The following is a 20,180-nucleotide window of genomic DNA, read 5'->3' as shown; positions in this document are numbered from 1 at the left end:
TACTGTTCTGTACTTGGCATGGGAGTGTAGGGAACAGAACAGTGAACAGTTTGGTGCTGATTTCATGCAAATCGGATAAGAATTGACCGAGTTATGACAAAAAACGCACATTTTGCAAGGTCGTGACCCCCCTGACCTTTGACCCCCAACCGCTAACAAGGGTAATGTCTTCACTGGGTCATGTCGTATATCACAAGATCGGGCATTGAATTCTGAACATTTTGGCATTAGTTGCATGCCAATTGGATAAAAATTGACCGCGCTATGGTAAAAATACGATTTTGACCTTTTCGTGACCTTGACCTTGACCTTTGACCCGATTGCTCCCAAAATCTAATCAAATGTGTCCCGTATAATAACCAATCATCCCACCAAATTTCATGCAATTCGGTTGAATACTTTTTGAGTTATGCGAATAACATACACACACACACACACACAGACATACAAATAAATACACAGCGATCAAAACATAACCTTCCGCTTTTGCGAAGGTAATGATGACGTCATCAGTCACGTGGTCGGCCGCCATCTTGGAAAACCCGAAAAACCTAGCACCTCCATATCTCCAAAAGTGCTGAATAGAACAAATTGAGACATGGCTCATTGTAAAGAACTCTCCATGGGGAATAAAATATGTTAATGATGATGTCATCGGTCACGTGGTTCGGCCGCCATCTTGGAAAAACCGAAAAACTGCACCTCCACATCTCCAAAAGTCCTGAATAGAAAAAATTGAGGCATGGCTCATTGTAAAGAACTCTCCATGGGGAATAAAATATGTTAATGATGACGTCATCGGTCACGTGGTTCGGCCGCCATATTTGTCCTAAATGGCCGATAAAAAAGTACATTCCGGCAAGTCCTCGGTCTCTGACCGATTTTTCATTACTTGCCGGAAAAAATTTTCCGGCAAGTATGTTGATCTGTTCATTTGTGTGTTTGTCTGTCTGCTCACTTATACTTGCCTACAGGTCACGATTTCAAACAGATCTTCACGAAACTTCACCAAACGGTAGAGTTTGTGGTCTGACAAAATTCTTTATATTTTTGGGGTCAAAAGGTCAACATAGGCCAAAGGTCAACCTTTTTTTTTAAAATTTCTAAAATCCTCAATTTTCCATATCAGCCAACTGAATTCAACCACCATCTATTTTTGAGATCAGCATAGGCCAAAAGGTCAACATAGGCCAAAGGTCAACAACAATTTTGAATTTCTAAAATCCTCAATTTTCAGCCGATTGACTTGAGATTTGAATCGGATTTTCATATCAGCTAACTGAAACCAACCACCAACTATTTTTGATGTAACATAGGCCAAAAGGTTAACTTCGACCATATTTCTGAAATTGTCAATTTTCATCACATTCACTTAAACTTTGAAGACGATTTGCATATCAGATGACTGAATTCAACCACTTATTATTTTTGAGGTCAAAAGGATGCTCTACCGAGTGCCATTCTGCTTTGTTCTCTTTGCCAAGTGTCGCCCTCCGAGTGATTTTTCATGTCTGTCTGTTTGTCCACACAGAATAAATAGGATTTTTTCTGCAACCGTTGGTCCGATTGACAGGAAATTTTCACCATAGGTGCACCTCCACCTGTAAAATTTTTGCTGATAATTATGATGTCATAGGTCACGAGGTACGGTCGCCATCTTGGAAAAACCGAAAAACTTTGCACCTCTATATCTGAAAGCGCTACATAGAAAAAATTGAGACATGGCTCATTGTAAAGAACTCTCTATGCAGAATAACATGTTAATGATGATGTCATAGATGCCTCCATTATGACGTCATAATTTGACAAGTACAAAACTTCATCCAATCAAGATGAAATTTCTTGAGCATCACGAGGGCAAACAACAACAACAACATGCATTTTAAGGCCATTTTCCCTGCTAGAGCGGGGGTTAGCCTTGCGGTCCCCATGACAATCTTCTCCATCTTGCCATATTTTCTGCATCTCTCCTTGTTAACCCCCTTGCCCGCATTTCTTCTTCCACCATCTTTAGCCAAGTCTTTCTCGGTCTTCCCCGTCCTCTACTTCCTTCTACATTCATTTCCATCACTCTTCTCAACCAGTCACTTTCATCCTTCCTCAACACATGACCAAACCATCTCAACCTGTTCCTCTTCACAGCATCAATCACAGGCTCTATTCCCATCATTTTTCGCAATTCATCATTTGTCTTCCTCTCTCTCAACGATACTCCGCACATCCATCGAACCATTCGCATTTCCACCCTTTCCAACCTTCGTTGCTGCTCTACGTTCATTACCCATGTCTCGCTCCCATAAATCATAACACTTCTCACACATGCAGCATACACCTTTCCCTTCAGCTTCAATGACACTCCCCTCATCAGAACGCCACTCAGTTCCCGAAACTTCTTCCATGCACATCTCACTCCAGCAATCGTTGCCGAGTCTGATCCGCCTTCTCCATTCAGCATGTCTCCGAGGTAGCAAAATGTTTTCACACCTTCCAGCTTCACGCCGTCTCCAAGATCCAACTCAACATTTCCTCCATCTGCAGCTCCCTCTGTGCACACCTTACATTTGAATGTAGCTGCCACACTCGTTAATGACCCTCTCAGATCACTACATTTTTGATGAACCCACTCAGCGCGCATTGTACATTGAATGGAGTTCACTGCGGCACCCTTCCTGCACACAGCACATGGCCACTTCCCAGTTCTTTCCACCTCACCACATGCTTTACCACTTGCCATCACCTTCGTCTTTCCGATATTCACCTTCAGACCTTTTGTCTCCATACATTCCTTCCACTTGTTCATCTTTTCCTTCAGTCCATCCATACTTTCCGCAATCAACACCAGATCATCTGCATACAACAACTCCCACGGTAAACCCTCCTTTACGTTCCGAGCCAGCACCTCCATCACAGCTACAAATAGTAGTGGACTTAGTACCGACCCCTGATGCACTCCCGCCTTCACCTCAAACTCACCACTGTTCCCGTCCTTCGTCCTTACAGCTGTGCGCGCTCTTTTGTGCATGCATCATCATCAATTCATCAATTGGTGGAGAAAAATAATAATGATGTCATCGGTCACGTGATTCGGCGCCATATTTGTTTTTACACAAAAGCCGTAAAAACCACTGAAAACACGTCCTGGCGGGGGTCTGCCATCTGATTGCGCTTTCTAGTTTTAATTTTTTTTTAATGTAATGTTTTTTTTCTTTTTCTCAAACTTCATTTCTCAACTACAATTCATATTTTCATGCTAAGTTGTCTTCAAAATATGATTGTAATTAGAATGGCACTCGGTAGAGCGCATACTTCCGCCAGGCTGAACAGTTTGTATTGTATCTCACTGATAGGCCGGACCTGGATTCGGACCTGAACCAAAATCTAATCGGCTTGTTATAGTCCCCTAACCAACTCGTCCACCAGGTTTTTTTTTTTTTTTTTTAACTCATCCACAACTTTTTGAAATATCATGTTTTATATCGCTTTTGGTCCCATCTCTCAATGGTGAAGAATCTTTCAAAAAAATAAAAACTTCTCGGATCCCAATCTGGATTTGGCTCTTCACCAAAATTGAATCAATTCTTCCTTGTCACATCCCAACCTGTCTATCAAGTTTCATCCGAATCCGGATCTGGATCTTCACCAAAATGTAATCATTTCGTCCTTGACACACACCCAACCTGTACACCAAGTTTTGTTTGAATCCACTGACAACTTTTTGAGATATCCGGTTCGGAGACAAACAGACAGACAGTGGTGAAAACACAACCACTTCAGGTGGCGGAGATAAAAGTGGTCGTGTTTGTGGGATAACAACAACAACAACATGCATTTTAAAGGCCATTTTCCCTGCTAGAGCGGGGGTTAGCCTTGTGGTCCCCATGACAATCTTCTCCATTTTGCCCTATTTTCTGCATCTCTCCTTGTTAACCCCCTTGCCCGCATTTCTTCTTCCACCATCTTTAGCCAAGTCTTTCTCGGTCTTCCCCGTCCTCTGCTTCCTTCTACATTCATTTCCACCACTCTTCTCAACCAGTCACTTTCATCCTTCCTCAACACATGACCAAACCATCTCAACCTGTTCCTCTTCACAGCATCAATCACAGGCTCTATTCCCATCATCTTTCGCAATTCATCATTTGTCTTCCTCTCTCTCAACGATACTCCGCACATCCGTCGAACCATTCGCATTTCCACCCTTTCCAACCTTCGTTGCTGCTCTACGTTCATTACCCATGTCTCGCTCCCATAAATCATAACACTTCTCACACATGCAGCATACACCTTTCCCTTCAGCTTCAACGACACTCCCCTCATCATCAGCACGCCACTCAGTTCCCGAAACTTCTTCCATGCACATCTCACTCGAGCAACCGTTGCCGAGTCTGATCCACCTTCTCCATTCAGCATGTCTCCGAGGTAGTAAAATGTTTTCACACCTTCCAGCTTCACGCCGTCTCCAAGATCCAACTCAACATTTCCTCCATCTGCAGCTCCCTCTGTGCACACCTTACATTTGAATGTAGCTGCCACACTGGTTAATGACCCTCTCAGACCACTACATTTTTGATGAACCCACTCAGCGCACATTGTACATTGAATGGAGTTCACTCCGACACCCTTCCTACACACAGCACAGGGCCACTTCCCAGTTCTTTCCACCTCACCACATGCTTTACCACTTTCCATCACCTTCGTCTTTCCGATATTCACCTTCAGACCTTTTGTCTCCATACATTCCTTCCACGTGTTCATCTTTTCCTTCAGTCCATCCATACTTTCCGCAATCAACACCAGATCATCTGCATACAACAACTCCCACAGTAAACCCTCCTTTACGTTCTGAGCCAGCACCTCCATCACAGCTACAAATAGTAGTGGACTTAGTACCGACCCCTGATGCACTCCCACCTTCACCTCAAACTCACCACTGTTCCCGTCCTTCGTCCTTACAGCTGTGCGCGCTCTTTTGTACATTGCCATCACTACTCTGATCAACCATTCCTCCACTCCTAACTTCCTCAATGCCCATGTCAATACTTTGCGTGGTACCCTATCGAATGCTTTCTCCAGATCAACAAACCCAAGAAACAACTTCTTCCTCTTCTCCGTGTACTTCTCCTGCAACTGCCTCACAATGAAAAGCGCGTCTGTCGTTCCTCTTCCTGGCATGAATCCAAACTGCATTTCGTCGATCTTCACTTTCTTCCTTATCCTCCTCTCCAACACCCTTTCCAATACCTTCATTCCATGCTCCAATAACTTTATCGCTCGGTACGAGCCACACTCCAGAGGGTCACCTTTCCCCTTGTATAGAGGGACGAGGGTACTCAGTTCCCAAACCACTGGAATGCGGCCTTCTTTCACCACCAGATTACAGATCTCTGTCATTCTCTTCACACCCCAACTTCCTGCTGCCTTCAACATATCTCCCACAACTCCCGTCGGCCCTCCCGCTTTTCTACCCTTCATTGCTTTTATCGCTTCCTCAACTTCCTTCTCAGTTATCTTCTCTGCCGGTCCTAAAACTGGGTTACTCTCTATGTTGCCATCCCATTCATTCTCTGTATTCAACAGCATTTCCATATATCTTTTCCATCTTCCTTTAATTCCATCTGGGTCGACAACGATTTGTCCCACTTCATCCTTCAAGCAACTCACCCCCATCACATCACACCTCTCTTTCGCTATCTGCTTTGCAATCCTGAATACTGCTTTCTGACCCTCTTCCGAATCCAAGCGTTCTCCGAACATTTTCCTACATGCCTCCTGCGCCTTTGCTACCTCTTTCTTTGCAGCCTTCCTGGCTGCCTTATAACTTTCATGCTCTGCTGTTTCTGCTCCCGTACCCTTCGCCTTCTGCCACTCCTTGAACTTCTTCCTCTTCTCGTCAATCCTCTTTCCAACTTCATCATCCCACCACCATGTTTCCGAGTGCCTCGGTGGTCCTTTTGTCCATCTACATACCTCACCAACGGCTCCCAACAGACTAGCTTTCATCGACATCCAACCACTTTCAAGCTCAACCACATCATCTTCTACCCTACTCAGCCTCTCTTTTAATGCCTCCCTTACTGTCACCTCTTTCAACCTCCACACCTTCATTCTCGGTTGGTACTTCACCCGCCGAGCTCTCCTCGCACCTTTCACCCTTACGTCGCAGACAACCAAGTGGTGCTGTGAAACAGCCTCCTCCCCCGGGATCACCTTTGTGTCCCGGAGGTGCCCCCTATCTCGCCTACGCACCATCAGGTAGTCAACGGTTGTCGTCGACCCACCTGACGTGTATGTAACAAGCTTATTATCCTCTTTCTGGAACTGAGTATTACATTGTGGGATAAGGTCCATAAACTCCTCCCCCTCCCCCTTGATAAGGTCAAGGTCCATAAACATTATTTACCTCAATGATGTGGTTAACTTGATTTAAACCACATAATCCTTATTCTAGTATATTTCCAAAAATCATTTTAATAGAAGTAAAAACGTGAGAGAACAAGTTTTATAAGGTGAAGATGTAAAACCAATTAACTTTTGTATTTTAAACTTTTGTTTTGTATACATAGCCCAGGCTCGTGGAAGAGCTAGTATTAGTACACCGAACGGATCAGGAAGCAACAGGACAAAAGGAACCGTAGGGGGGAGGGGGGACACCAACAGCAGAGATGAAGGCCAAGTCAAGGGGAGGCAGACAAACGATTGGTGTGGGGAGGAATAGTGGGCAGGACAAGATGCATGGGGTGGACAAGATGGATACAGAAGGAGGGAAAACTGGAAATTTGAAATGAGGAGGGATTGGGGTGGGGTCGGGGGGTTAACAAGGGTAGAAAAGATCATGGTTTTGGATTGGGGACTATCTGAGATGGTAGTGAACAGCTGTCTTGAAGACTGGAGCAGAGAATGAAATTCAAGAGAATGTGGAAGTTGGTTCCACAGGTGGGAAAAAAAGAGGAACAAATGAGTGGAGGTGAGTAGTGATCCTGGACCTAGGGAGTTTAACCAGAAGGCGGTCGATGGTCGACCGTGTGCACCCTGCAGAAACCTGGAGTTACATAGCACGGAATGAGCAGTGGGTTCAAGTCCAGAAACGAGGTGGTAGAAGACAGAGAAACCACCAGCCTGTCTGTGTTGGTGAAATGGGAGGCCTGTAGACTCAGCTTAATCGTGGAAGATTCCAATGATCGTGAAGGCCTTGGTTTCCACAGCTTTAAACTGAGCAAAATGTGAGGCAGGGGAGCCAGCTCAGAGGGGAGAGCAATATTCCAACAAGCTGCGGATGAAGGCCTTGTGTGTGGATAGAAGTTGAGGTGTGCCAAGGAAGGACTTTGTATGAAGGAGGATGCCCAGACAGCGACTGGCTTTGGAGGCCAACTTTGAAAGGTGGTTTGCCCAAGAAAGGTCATGGCTGATAGTGAGACCCAGGAGTATGAATGACTGAACTTCCTCAAGAGGATTGTTAAGAAAATCATTTGCCAAATGGTCCTTTCAGAGACAGCGAGTGAGTGTGTGTGAATCTGTGCATGAGAGAGAGCAGGTTTCTGTGGAAGAATTCCCAGGCTGTGTTAACAGATATGGCATATATCTGTTAACAGTTAACAGATATGGCAGCAGATATGGGAGTCCTGAAGAGAGATGGCTGCTTGCTGTCCCTGCAAATCTACCTGAGTGAACTGCCAGACTCGCCGGCGTTGAGGCAGCTCTCTGAGAACAGCCAGAGAGATGTTGACTTTCACAAGCATATGTTCAGATGAACCAATTGGAGCAGAGCGGGAGACATTTGCCGGAAAGTTATAGTCATAGCTGAAGTGCCATGGCTGGTGAGAGAGGTACCAACACCCAGCCAAGGTGCATGGTGACAATTGAAATCGCCACATATGAGGAAGAGAGTGTTGGGATGAGTGGTTAAAAGTTGGTCCATGTTGTCTGATAGAGTGATGTAGATTGAGTTGTCACTGTCACTGAAGAGCAGTAAGATTGAGTTATTGGTGCACTTTACATCAATAACCGAGTTCTTGCTGGAAAGTGTAACTCCGTTGCCAGGGCGTAGTTGAGCTGAATGGAAGAGAACAAAATGGAAAAGGGGGAAACAACAACAGCAGAGTAGAAGCGAGAGTGAGTTCAAGGGGAGGAGGAGAAGGACACATGGGGATGAACAAGCTGAATGAAACACGGCAAGAGAGGAAGGGGAAGGCAGGGATGAAACAGCAAAGGAACAAATCACAATATCCTGGAAAAGGGAGTGCTTGGGAATGGGGTCCTTTGGGGTAGATGAGATCATGAATATGGATGGGGAGTGACCTAATGCAGTTGATGAACAGCTGTTTTGAAGCCCTGGATGAAGGAATGGGAGAGGACTAGGTATTAGTCAGGTTCACTATGTTTTTTAGTTCAAAATCATGGTAGATTAGCAACCCTATACATTTTTGGAAACGTTATTACATGGAAAATCTGAAAATCAATGTTTACATTTGCCAATTCCGACCAATTCGATTCGACCAATTCGACCAATCGACCAATTCCATTCGACCAATTCGACCATTCAACCAATCGCTTCGTTCGACCATTCGACCAATTCGATCGATTCGATTCGATTCATCGAATTCGATTCGATCGACCATTCGACCAATTCGATTTGCCAATCAATTTGACCGACCTTTGCTTGTGTGGAACGGACTGTGAAAACGATGCGGACTATATTGTCGGATAAGACACACAGGACAGTGATGACGAACTCTAAATGGCATATTCTGTAATCGTGTATGTTTGATGCCATTGACTGCCTGTGTATATTTTGTCATTAACTGCCTGTGTAGATGTGAAGTTATACTGACTGCATGTGTATATATGATTTTGCTGACTGCCTGTGTATGTTTGGTGATATGAATTATTGTGACACATTTTGATGTTATTAACTGCCTGTACAAAATGATAACATGTATTTGATTATGCAACTTATCGCGAATATAAAGACAGTATTTTGCAATTCAAAACCTTTGATTCGTGCCTTACCATTCCCCATAGCAATAATTTGATACTTTCATTGGATTCCTTGTCCCTGAAAATATAGGTTTAGTATATTTTTTAAAGTTTTTAGGGTAATTAGAGGCAGAAATAGAACAAGATATGTATTTTACAGTGGCCATTTTGAAAATCCAAAATGGCCGCCATACAGGTATCTATCCAAATGTAAACATTGATTTTTAGTTTCCTTATGCTATAACCTTTCCAAAAATGTATAGGTTTGCTAATCTACCATGATTTTGAACGAAATATAATTTATTGACATAGTGAACCTGACTATATGGGGAAGTTGGTTCTACAGGCAAGAGAAAAGAGGACCAATGCGTGGAGGTGAATAGTGAGCCTGAATTTTTTTTTTTAATGTTGAAACCTCCAATCACGGACTATATAGTCCTCATCGAGGCCAGGCCTTAAATAAAAGAGCTGCATTGATAGAAAAAGTAAAGAAAGTGAGAATAGTCCAAGAGTTTTTGAGGAAGTAAAAAAAATTAGCTTTTTGAAAAGGGGAAGATCGTAAGTGTTTGGAAATGCATGGGAAGGTAAAGAGTTCCATAGTTTGGTAGTGGTGGGGAAGGAACAGTCATCATTACGGCCCACCCTCGAGTTGCCAATGGCCACACAATAATCATAACCATCATAAATAATGGCCACACAATGGATTTGTTTTGCCACGGTTTGTTTAAATTATTATGCCTTCCAAGCTGCCACCATTTGCTGAGAGATGGTGCAGAGACCACGAGCTTTGAGCAGTTTTAAAATAGACACCCGCTTTGAGCAGTTTCTTTGCAGCCCCCACCTCGAGTGGCCTTGTAGGCTTTGTGGCTGGCAAAATCCCATTAAAAAAAAAAACTATTAAAAAATAAATAAATAAAGGCAACACTTTGTTCTGTGTATTAATAAATTAATGATGACATATAAGGAATATATGAATGCTTTGTCTAAGACAAATCCTCAAAAGGGACACATAAAGGGTCTGGTTTTTCTCGTAATATTTCACAAATCAAAATAAAGTTGCTTGGTCGATTTGCTTTCAGTTACAGGAGGTTAATTACGCGGGCAAAGAAGGTTTCTGGTTGTAAGGCTCGGAGAGCTGTAACATGTGACAGACATTGGACAACACTCAACTGACTCCAGATAAACACAGCGGTGACCTTGAGGTGTTTCTGATGCACTCTGGGTGTCGGTGATGCCATCTTGTGATGTCGCTGTCCTCTCTGCAGTCAGCAGGGCAATTAAGAATTATCTCCCCTTCGTCCCTCCCCTACACCCCTCCCATCCCTGCCATCCCTGCCTTGGGATGCCATCCAACAGAGTTTGTCCCTGCTCTGTCTAAATGCTGAGTTTCAAATGAGGAAACCGCACGTACATATTCTTTGGTTTGACTTGGTTAGGGTCAGAATCGAACCGCTGACCTCTCACACTCAGAGCGCATGCTCTAACTACATTGGCATTGAATCTGGTTACACACATCGTGAAGAAGTATATAAAACACAGGAAGTGAGAATATGATTTTAACAACTGTGGGTTATTGACTTGAAACATTGTTGAGAAACATGAAGTTTTGCACAGCACCAGCGAAAACTCAGAACAAATGTAAAGGCATCTATCTGTAAGATCGGTTCCCATAGCAGAATGTGATGAGCAAGCAGAGGAGCTAATCTTACTAGAATTCACCAAATGTCCGTCCGTCTGTCTGTCTGTCGGTCCGTTCGAAGGTACCGCAAAAACCGCTGAACCGATCGCAACGATATTTTCGGTAGGTAATCCTGGGATCTCCAGGAGTAAAATAGGCTATTTAGTTTTTCCAATTTCAGCTTTGGTCTCCAGCATTCTCAGGTTTGGACTCCCGCATAACATTCACGTTCGCATAACGTTCATTGTGACGATGTTTTCATTGTGACGATGTTGTTTTCCCGGGTGCCGCACAAACGGCTGCCGATCGCTGCACGGCTGCCCCGATCGGACTCGGTGAGCTCGGACAAAGTCCTTTTATAAGGACACGGGTTGAATCCCTGCTTGAGAGAATTCTAACCCCCTCCCCGCCATCACGGCCGTCTCTCCAACTTACAATCCCACGAGATATGCGGAAAGGACGACCCAAAACCAATATAAACATCATTAAACATCATTCGTATATAAACATCACTAAAAGTAAATAATGACCTCGGCCAAAGTTCAAACGACGTTTAATCTCTACATGAGAGAATTCCACATAGCTATTTGGGCGGTGTATACGCAAACAGATCGCTGTCTCCATCGATCTTTCCAAGGCCGTAACACCTATCGGCTGAAAATCATTTTAACTGTTGATTTGGTACAGTTACACGTATCAAGAATTTGGTACACGTATCGGGAGTACATACGACATAGCAATTGTGAACGTGGCAGCCCTGAGGCGTCTTTCGCTTGGCATCGCAGTGACGGCGAGCACCAATATGGCGGCTGCAAGATTAAAATCTGGCTTCAAGCCCCCTCACCACCCAAAGCCTTCAACCAGACATATTAACACACTCCTCCCCCTTCATTCCCGTTCTTCAAAGCAAAGTGGTAAAAATTGTTGTATCGCCATTATATATGACGAGCAACGGAGCAACGGTACCCGCCCTAAGGGCGGGGCTTCAATTGGGAGGCGCGATTTATTTTAACATCCGTTAAATATCACACGCAAATCATCAAAATCTAAACAGTATTTTTAGAATTTCAATTAAAAAAATCCACATCACTGTGATTTGATGATTTGCGTGTGATATGATTTAACGGATGTTGATATGAATTCCTTCTCCCCTCTCTTCCTCCCCCTTCCCCCTCCCTTCCTGCTCCCTCCCCCTCCCCCTCCCTATTCCCCCCTTCCCCTCCCCCTCCCCCTCCCCCTTCCCCTCCCCCCTCACCCCTCCTCCTCCCTCTCCCCTTCCCACCCTCTCCCCTTCCCCCCTCTCCCTCCCCATTCCCCTCCCCCTCCTTCTACCCCTTCCTCTCCCCTTCCCACCCTCTCCCCTTCCCCCCTCCCCTCCCCCCTCCTGGCGAAGTTGTTGTTGTATTTATGATGTACAGTTGGGTACAAAAGTCCGAGTCCAGGAGCAAATGTATTAAATTATTTGTGATAACAAAATAAATCGCTGTAATATGAAACCTATTTAAGCACTTTCTCGGGATTTCCATGAACTCTGAAAGATATGGCAATAGGAAAAAATCAAATCTCTCTTTAAATATATTCAATAATCACTTGTGACCCCCTTTTGCCTTGAGAATTGGCACAACTCTGTTTGGTGATTTAATTAGTTTATGGATTTTGTCTAAGTCCATTTTTATGCCTTCGCCCCCAAAGGTGGCCGGAGACATTATGTTTTCGGGTTGTCCGTCCATCTGTCCGTACGGGCTAAACCTCGTTTTTCTCAGCAACCACATGTCCGATTGAGACTAAACTTTCAGGGTAGGAGTAACACCCATGCAGAATATTTTTATGATAATTGTGATGTCATAGGTCACGTGGTATGGCAGCCATCTTGGAATAAATGCAAATAATTAAAATTGTCTTTCTGGGAAACCAGTGAATGGAATTTTTTTTTAACTTGACACATTGTCAAGTACTCCCAATGTGGAACAAAAGCATGATGATGATGATATCATAGGTGAAGTGGTATACCAGCCAAAAATGTTTTAATCGAATTCCTTATCCTAAATATCTGAAATTGCATGCACATGATCCATGATACATTTGTATTGAAATATTGAATGTATGACATCATCGGTCACATGGTTTGGCAGCCATATTGGATTTAACCTAAAAAAAAACATCTTCTCCCAAAACCACCAAATTGATTGACTCGAAACTTTACATGTGTCATTGACAAGGCATGGCGATTAAAAGATGACTACGAAAACGTCATTGGTCACATGGTGTGGTAGCCATATTTGATTGAAGGAAAATATTAAACAATTATATCTCAGAAACCGCTTACCTTATCGATGCAAAATTTTACAAATATCAACCAACACCATTGTTGCATATAGTTTGAAAATGATGATGTCGTAGTTCACGTGGTTTGGCAGCCATCTTGGATCGAAAAATGAACCTTATCCGATCAACACAAAACTTCACAAATGTGATCCCATACCCATCCATATGCAGAGTGTACATTTTAAGGTCATATGTCACGTGGTGTGGCAGTCATATTAGCTTGAAAGCTAATCATTTAAAAAAATCCCTTTTCTGAAACTGCTTCACCGATCGATGTAAAACCTGTCATTGCTGGTGAAAATGTGATACAGCTGAAGGGATTTAAATCAAACTTTTTTATTTTTAGGTCAGTGAACGAGGGCATCTACCTGTTGTGAGGCTATGTGGAGGCATATTGGCAACACAGTCGCATTGCTCTTGTTTCTCAACAGTTTTGTAATGCACTTCAGAACATAATCAGACTGCTGTAATACATTTAAAAACTCTCTCTCAAATGTACTTACTACTTACCCTTCAATTATTCTGTTTCGATAAAGTTTCAGGCAATAATAAATCTTCATGCTAAAATACGCAATTTAGTGTTTATCTGTTTGTCTGACCGCGATACCTTCGGTCATTACTTACCCAATCTCAACCAAACTTGCTAGGAGGACTCAGGGTCACATGGCGGAGGTTATATCAAATGAATTTGTCCCCCTCCCCAAGGGGAATTTCCCTGCCAATGGGGTTTTCCCTGCCAATGAGGTTGTGTGTTGAGGTGTATATCCATGTTAAGCTGGCTTTATCAGTTTATCATGGTGTTTTTCCAAAGCCGCTTCTAATAACAACGCAAATGATAACAGCATAATATTAATGTTATTCCAAAACAATATTAATACTAATAATATCCCATCTCCCGAAGGAGCTTCTCCTCCTTGAACAGATGCCGTGTTAATGTGTATAAATAGCTCATCATGCTGTTTCATGGGAGCAACGACCTCTACCAGAAATAAAAATATTATAAACCACAAGCACGTTGAAATACCTTTTGAAACAGTTGCTTCTACTATTTAACACAAAACTGAAAGTGAAAAAACCCAGGGTGTGTTCAGTTACTAGGCAGCTTGCTAACATTTGCCAAGCCAGCTGTTCCTTATCAACAGTTTTGAATGGGGTGCTTGCTCAAATGCTTAAGCTACTTGACGAGCGCTCTACAATAAACTTGGTAAATGGACACTCCATGGGGGGGGGGGGGGGCATGTTATTGAAGCCCGACCCTAGATCTACTGTAATGTACAGACTTGGCATTTAATATGGAATATTTTTTTTGTGGGGGTGAACTTACTTTTCAAGATGTCTTAGAACCAAAAGTTCATTGGAATTATGTTGAAATAGTTCTAGAATTTGTTAATGTGACCTTTAAAAGACACAAAAACCACATTTGACATTTCGAAACAAATAAATTGATCCTTGAAAGTGATGTAAACTGATATCGAACTCAATTCATGGACAGTACTGTGTTAAACTTCTGTACGTTTTCCAGAAGTATCTCTTTATTTTGCACATTAGCCAAAAATGTTTTTAACAAAAACAAAAGTTAAATTACGACTGGGATTACGGACAGTAAAATTACAGTTCAGTACTTCGTGTAACCCCCACGAGCATTCAGGAGAGCACGTACACGTTGAGGCATGCTGTTCACGAGATTTGCCAAGGTTTGGACAGGAATCGCTTGCCATGCAGTGACAAAAGCCTGCTGCAATTCACGCACAGAGGTCGGCTGCTGGTCCAAGTGGTCGATTTGATGCGTTAATTCTGCCCACAAGTTCTCTATCGGATTCATATCCAGGGTCATGGCAGGCCACTCCATATGCTCTACACCACGGTCAGCAAGAAAGTGTTGGATCATGAAGCATGATGAGGCCGTGCATTGTCATCTTGGAAGACAAAGTTTCCTCAAAAGGCTGCACGAGCAAATGGAAGCAATGTTTCTTCCAGAATGGCCCTGTACTTGAAATGGTTCAGGTTTCCATTCAGAACAACCAGGTCAGTTTTGCCCCCTGCATGAAAAGCAGCCCAAACGGTCATCCCACCACCTCCAGCTTGGACTCTTGGCACTATACAATCTTTGTTGTGGGCTTCATGCACTTGTCTGCGCAATCGGACGCGGCCATCTTGACGATAGACCAGAAATCTAGACTCGTTACTGAAGATCACGTGGTTCCAGTGTCCTGGCTGCCATTGACGGTGCTCTCTGGCCCACTGCAATCGGCGCTGGCGGTGTTGTCTGGTCAGGCGTGGCTTTCTCAGGGGACGCCTGGCACGATAGCCTGCTTGAACCAGTCGTTGGTCGACTAGCCTTCTGGATGCAGGCACATTTGTCAGTTGCTGCCACTCAGCCCTAAGCCGATTAGCTGACTTGGTACGGCCATTGCGGACTAACCGGTGCAGTTGGCGATCATCCCTCCTTGTGGTTCTGCGGGGACGTCCTGACCTCGGTATTGGAGTAGGGACACCCCTCTGAGCATTTCGTTTCAGGATCTTTGACACCTGACCTTGAGTGATCCCATACTGCCGAGCAATAGCACGCTGTTTCATGCCGGAATTTCGTAAAGCCACCACTCCATGACAAACAGCATTGTCGAGTTGACGGACCATCTCCAGAGGAAGCGGCAATAACTTTTGGAGATGTGCAGCAGTTGTTTTCCACTAATACAGAACGCAACAACCCTTATATACCCGACTGTGAAGCCAATCATCAAATGTACCTGTCCGTACATTTTGTCACGCCACCTGTGATATAATCCTGTTGTTGACTTCTTGCTGCGACAGACAATCAGTGACATAGTTCTTTTAACAAATAAATCACCAAAGTGTAAAAGAAACTCATCAGATTGATATACTGAGTTAAGAAAGTAAACGCAAGTCAAGAAAAAAAAAAATTCCATATTAAATGCCCAGTCTGTATATATCCCAAAGAGGACTGACCCTTCCTGCCAGCTCCGAAGTGAACGGGTGTACGTACTAGTTATGAAAAATTGCTATTTGAAATCACGGTGTGAGAAAACTTGGCATGGATTTTATTGGATTCAGACTTTTTTACCCAACTATACGAATAATCCACTTTAATTACAATTTTGCCAGACAAATCGTAGACAAATCATTCCTTGACATATCTCGTGCCATCGATACGGTCTGGCACCCTGCTCTGCTCTCCAAACTCTCCTCTTGTGGTATCCATAGAAATCTCCACGCATGGCTCATGGAATAGCCAGACATCCTCTCCTGTCGTAGTCAACGTGTGGCTTTAAATGGAATTCTCTCATCTCCTCTTCCTGTCCAGGCTGGAGTTCCTCGAGGCAGTTGGGCCATGTGCTTTTTCTGGTCTTCATTAATGATCTCTCTGACTCTGGAAAATCCTCTCTATCTTCTTGCTGATGTCTTCACCCTCTGCCACTCCATATCTCAACCCTCAGATTGGCAGGCAGCAGCCTGGATAAAAATGCAGATAACAAATGCAGATGCTCTCTACAGACCTGGATAAAATCACAAACTAGTCAAACAAGTGGAACATGTCTTTCAATCCTGAGAAATCTCACACTCTCACTATGTCTCTCCAAAAAGACTGTCTGGAAAACTTTCCCATTTACTTTCTCAGCAATCCTCTTGAAGAAGTTCTGTCACTCAAGCTTTTGGGTCTCACTATCTGCCATGATCTTTCCTGGGAAAACCACATTTCCAAGCTGGCCTCCAAAGCCAGTCGCCAACTGGGCATCCTCTGTCATGCGAAGTCCTTTCTGGGCATCTCTGAGCTCCTCACCACATACAAAGCTTTCATCCGCAGCTTGATAGAGTACTGCTCTCCCCTCTGGGCTGGTGCTCCTGCCTCACTGGGCTTCACGCTGTATAAACCAAGGCTTTTAGAATCATTGGTATCTCCCGCAATGATGCTGATTCTGAGGGCCTTTTCCTCTCTCACCGCAGGCAGGTTTGTGGTATTTCTGTCCTCTATCAACTCCTTTCCAGCCTTGCGCCCCATGCTGTGTCTGTGCTCTGTCCCCCAAATATTCCTGCAGGATGCACAAGATCTGTCAACAATCCTCTTCTGGTGAGACTGACAAAATCAAGACTCTCTGCTCACCTTCACCCTTTTATTCCTCTTTTTTCCCAACCTGTGGAATCAACTTCCACAATGGAGGTGGGCAGTGATTCTGGATTGTGGGAGTTTCACCAGGTGGGGTTTGGTAGCGCACACTTGCGGGTTTTGGGGGGAGGGGTGGTGAGGGCAGAGTACAGAACCAGCAGAGGGTCAAGACCAGAGAGGAGGCGGTGTAAGATAGAGAGACTACCGACGTGTCTGCAATGGGGAAGTAATGGGCCCATCGACTCAGGTTCATCACAGGAGATTCCATTGATCTTGAAGTCCTGGGTTTCCACGAGTGTTGAGTGAGTGGAAGCAGCATGTCCATTGTCCATGCCAGAGTGACCTGGTCTGAAAGCAAATTGGTGATCTGAGATGAGGTTGTTGAAGAAAAGGATGGGTATCGAGAGTGAGGCGTTGGGGACACAAGATTTGGAAACAAACACAGCATTGAAACTTCGGCCTTCTTACGAGCAGAATCGGCTGTGGTGTAATTTGAAGAGAGGGAAGGGATGGAAGGGGAACATACACCAGAGACAGACGTAACAAGGTGCCACCAGCTATTAGAGGAGGCAGAAAAGTTTGAAAGTTAAATCTTGAGGTTGGACAGATGTTGTTTTCTGGCTCTCCTCAGAGTTGACACACACTTGTTGCAGGCTTTTTGGAATGATCTGAGATTACCTTTGCTTGAGTTTGCTTTCCAGGAAGAGAAGGCAAATTGTTTCGGAGCAACTGCCGCACTAAAGGATTCAGTGTACCATTGGTGGGAAGTAGGGTCGGATAACTGAAGACGAGATTGAATGGATCTGTGTATAAGAGAGAGAGTAGGATTCTGTGGATTCGGTGGAGTTAATGTCAGGGGTGGTAGATAAAGGAGACCAATCATACTAGGCCTCCATTTTGACGCGACTTTGTTAACTGCTTCACAAAGACTTTGTGATAAATAAATAAAAAAACAGACAATATGCCTACTTCTATTTTTTATTACACCATCAAGACTGTCACTCGGGGTATAATATCTTTGCAGCCCTAAATGAACCATCTCGTTTTTGAGATGTTAAATACTCCTTGCATTGAAATGATACTTCAGACTATCTGCCTTATTTTGTAGAACTTCTCTGGTTAAGGATAAGTAGGATAAGGTTAAAGGTTAGATTTAGGATCAGCGATTAGATTAGTCATGAAATCATATAGGGTAGGTAGTTGTAATACTCAATTACTCATTCTTCAATCACAATTTATTTTCACATTACCGAAATTGTGGTACAAGTGCTGTTCTCCATACATTGCTTAAGCAATTTTCCTCATGCAAGGTCGTTTCATTACCATTCACTCCAACCCCACCAGAGATTCCAAAGTTCCTTTCCCACGAGGAGACCCAGTTGCTCATTGCTTTGGCCCAGCTGCGTGGCCTTCGTGGCACCAATTCTGCCAAGTTTCAGCAGGAGGCGCCAGACACACAATATGATGGGATGCAGGCACGGTTACACCTCTTTCAGTTGCTGGACCGAAACCAGGATAGCAAGCTTCAGCCAGTTGAAGTGAGGCATTGACAAGTATAAGTAATTGATATGATCGTAGTGGTGAGTGCAACTGCTGTATTCGATAGAAAATGCACTTCCCATGATCCGTCATTGAGGTATTCCGATTCAGGTGCCTAACAGCTATAGTTGAACCTTCTCAGACAAGGCCAAAAAAAAAAAACAACATGTTTAGCGTCCTGCCTTTTTGAAAAAAAGGAGGAGGAGGAACCTTTTTTTTTTCTTTTTTCAAAATGGCCGCCAGGCTCATTTTTCCCAAGATGGTCGCCTGCTTTTTTGTTTCTTTAGATTTGAAATACATGTAGAATGTTTGGGTCTTGACGAAATCAGAGCATGTAGAAACTACAGCACGCTAGCGCTAGCGCTAACATTCTATAGCACGCTCACACGTTTTGCTAGTCTACAACAACCAGCCACATATTACTGCCGGACCTGCATGTACGTGTATCACAGACAGGATTATTTTGTGTGAGCGGCCATGAAACAATTATGATGGAGACTATCAAATCGCGAGAGTGAGAAAATTGATTGCTCGCGATCAGTCGAATGATGTTAAAAAAAAAAAAGAAAAAAAAAAGGAGGCGGCCTCCAAAAAGGAAGCGGGCGAGGACACTAAACATGAATTTTTTTTGTTTGGCCCAATGTAACTTAATATCTGATTTTAGACATGTAGTTTAATGTACTGTATTAGATTCAGTAAAAGTAATGAACTTTGTTTTTTTTAACAAGAGAATGTGGCGGACACGAAAGCACTGACGTGGTGACATCACCCCGCACACCAAGTGGGGATGGGCCACGCCAGGGAGAGAGGCGTGGCCTCACGATATACACGGGGCGCGCAGCCCTGAGCAGCTTAGTGCTGCAGTTTGAGTACTTTGAATAAAGACTCTTTTATGAACCGCGTTGTCCGCTTGCTCCTTGCGTAAGCATTAGCGCGCGCAGCATCGCGCTTTATATGGTGACCTCGACGTTGGATCTGCCGTAGCGATCCTTCCGAACACGACGCCATTGCAATGGCAAACGACAAGGCAATGGCGATTAAACTTCCCGAATTTTGGGAGGCCCAGGCCGAAGTCTGGTTTGTTCAAGCCGAAGCCCAATTTCAGCTTCGGCGCCTCACCGGCGACGACACGCGCTACTGCCACGTCGTCGCCTCCCTCGGGCCCGGCACGGCCGCTCGAGTTGTGTCCGTCCTTCGCCACCCACCGGACGGCCACAAGTACGAGGCACTCAAGCGGCTACTCCTACCCACGTTCGGCCTCACGGACGACGCACGGGCCGACCGCCTCCTGGATCTCCCCGAGCTCGGCGACACGCGCCCGTCGGTCCGAATGGACCATATGCTGTCACTGTTGGGCGACGAAGCCCCCGGTTCTCTATTCCGGGCGCTTTTCCGTCGCCAACTTCCAGCGCAGGTTCGCCTCGCGTTGGCCGGGACCGGGCTAACGGAACCCCGAGCATTGGCAGCCAAGGCGGACAGGTACTTCGCGGCTTCGGATATGCGGGCGAGAGTCGGTGCGGCCGTCACGGACCTTGAGGCTGATGC

The 20,180-nt window shown here is 44.4% G+C and overlaps 1 protein-coding gene across 1 annotated transcript in view; it reads left to right on the top strand.

Moving 5' to 3' along the window:
- P4HTM (prolyl 4-hydroxylase, transmembrane) overlaps positions 1-20,180 on the top strand; it is a 100,280-nt gene that overhangs the window by 30,990 nt on the left and 49,110 nt on the right. The window contains exon 3 of the mRNA XM_078779009.1: positions 18,441-18,634. Coding sequence (XP_078635135.1) covers positions 18,441-18,634 — 194 coding nt within the window. The remainder of the gene's footprint in view (positions 1-18,440; positions 18,635-20,180) is intronic.

Source organism: Myxine glutinosa, chromosome 5 (assembly GCF_964187855.1).
Source record: "Myxine glutinosa chromosome 5, kmMyxGlut1.1, whole genome shotgun sequence".
Classification (NCBI taxonomy): domain Eukaryota; kingdom Metazoa; phylum Chordata; class Myxini; order Myxiniformes; family Myxinidae; genus Myxine; species Myxine glutinosa.
Note: the sequence above shows the minus strand (reverse complement) of the source record. Positions and strands in the feature narration are given on the sequence as shown.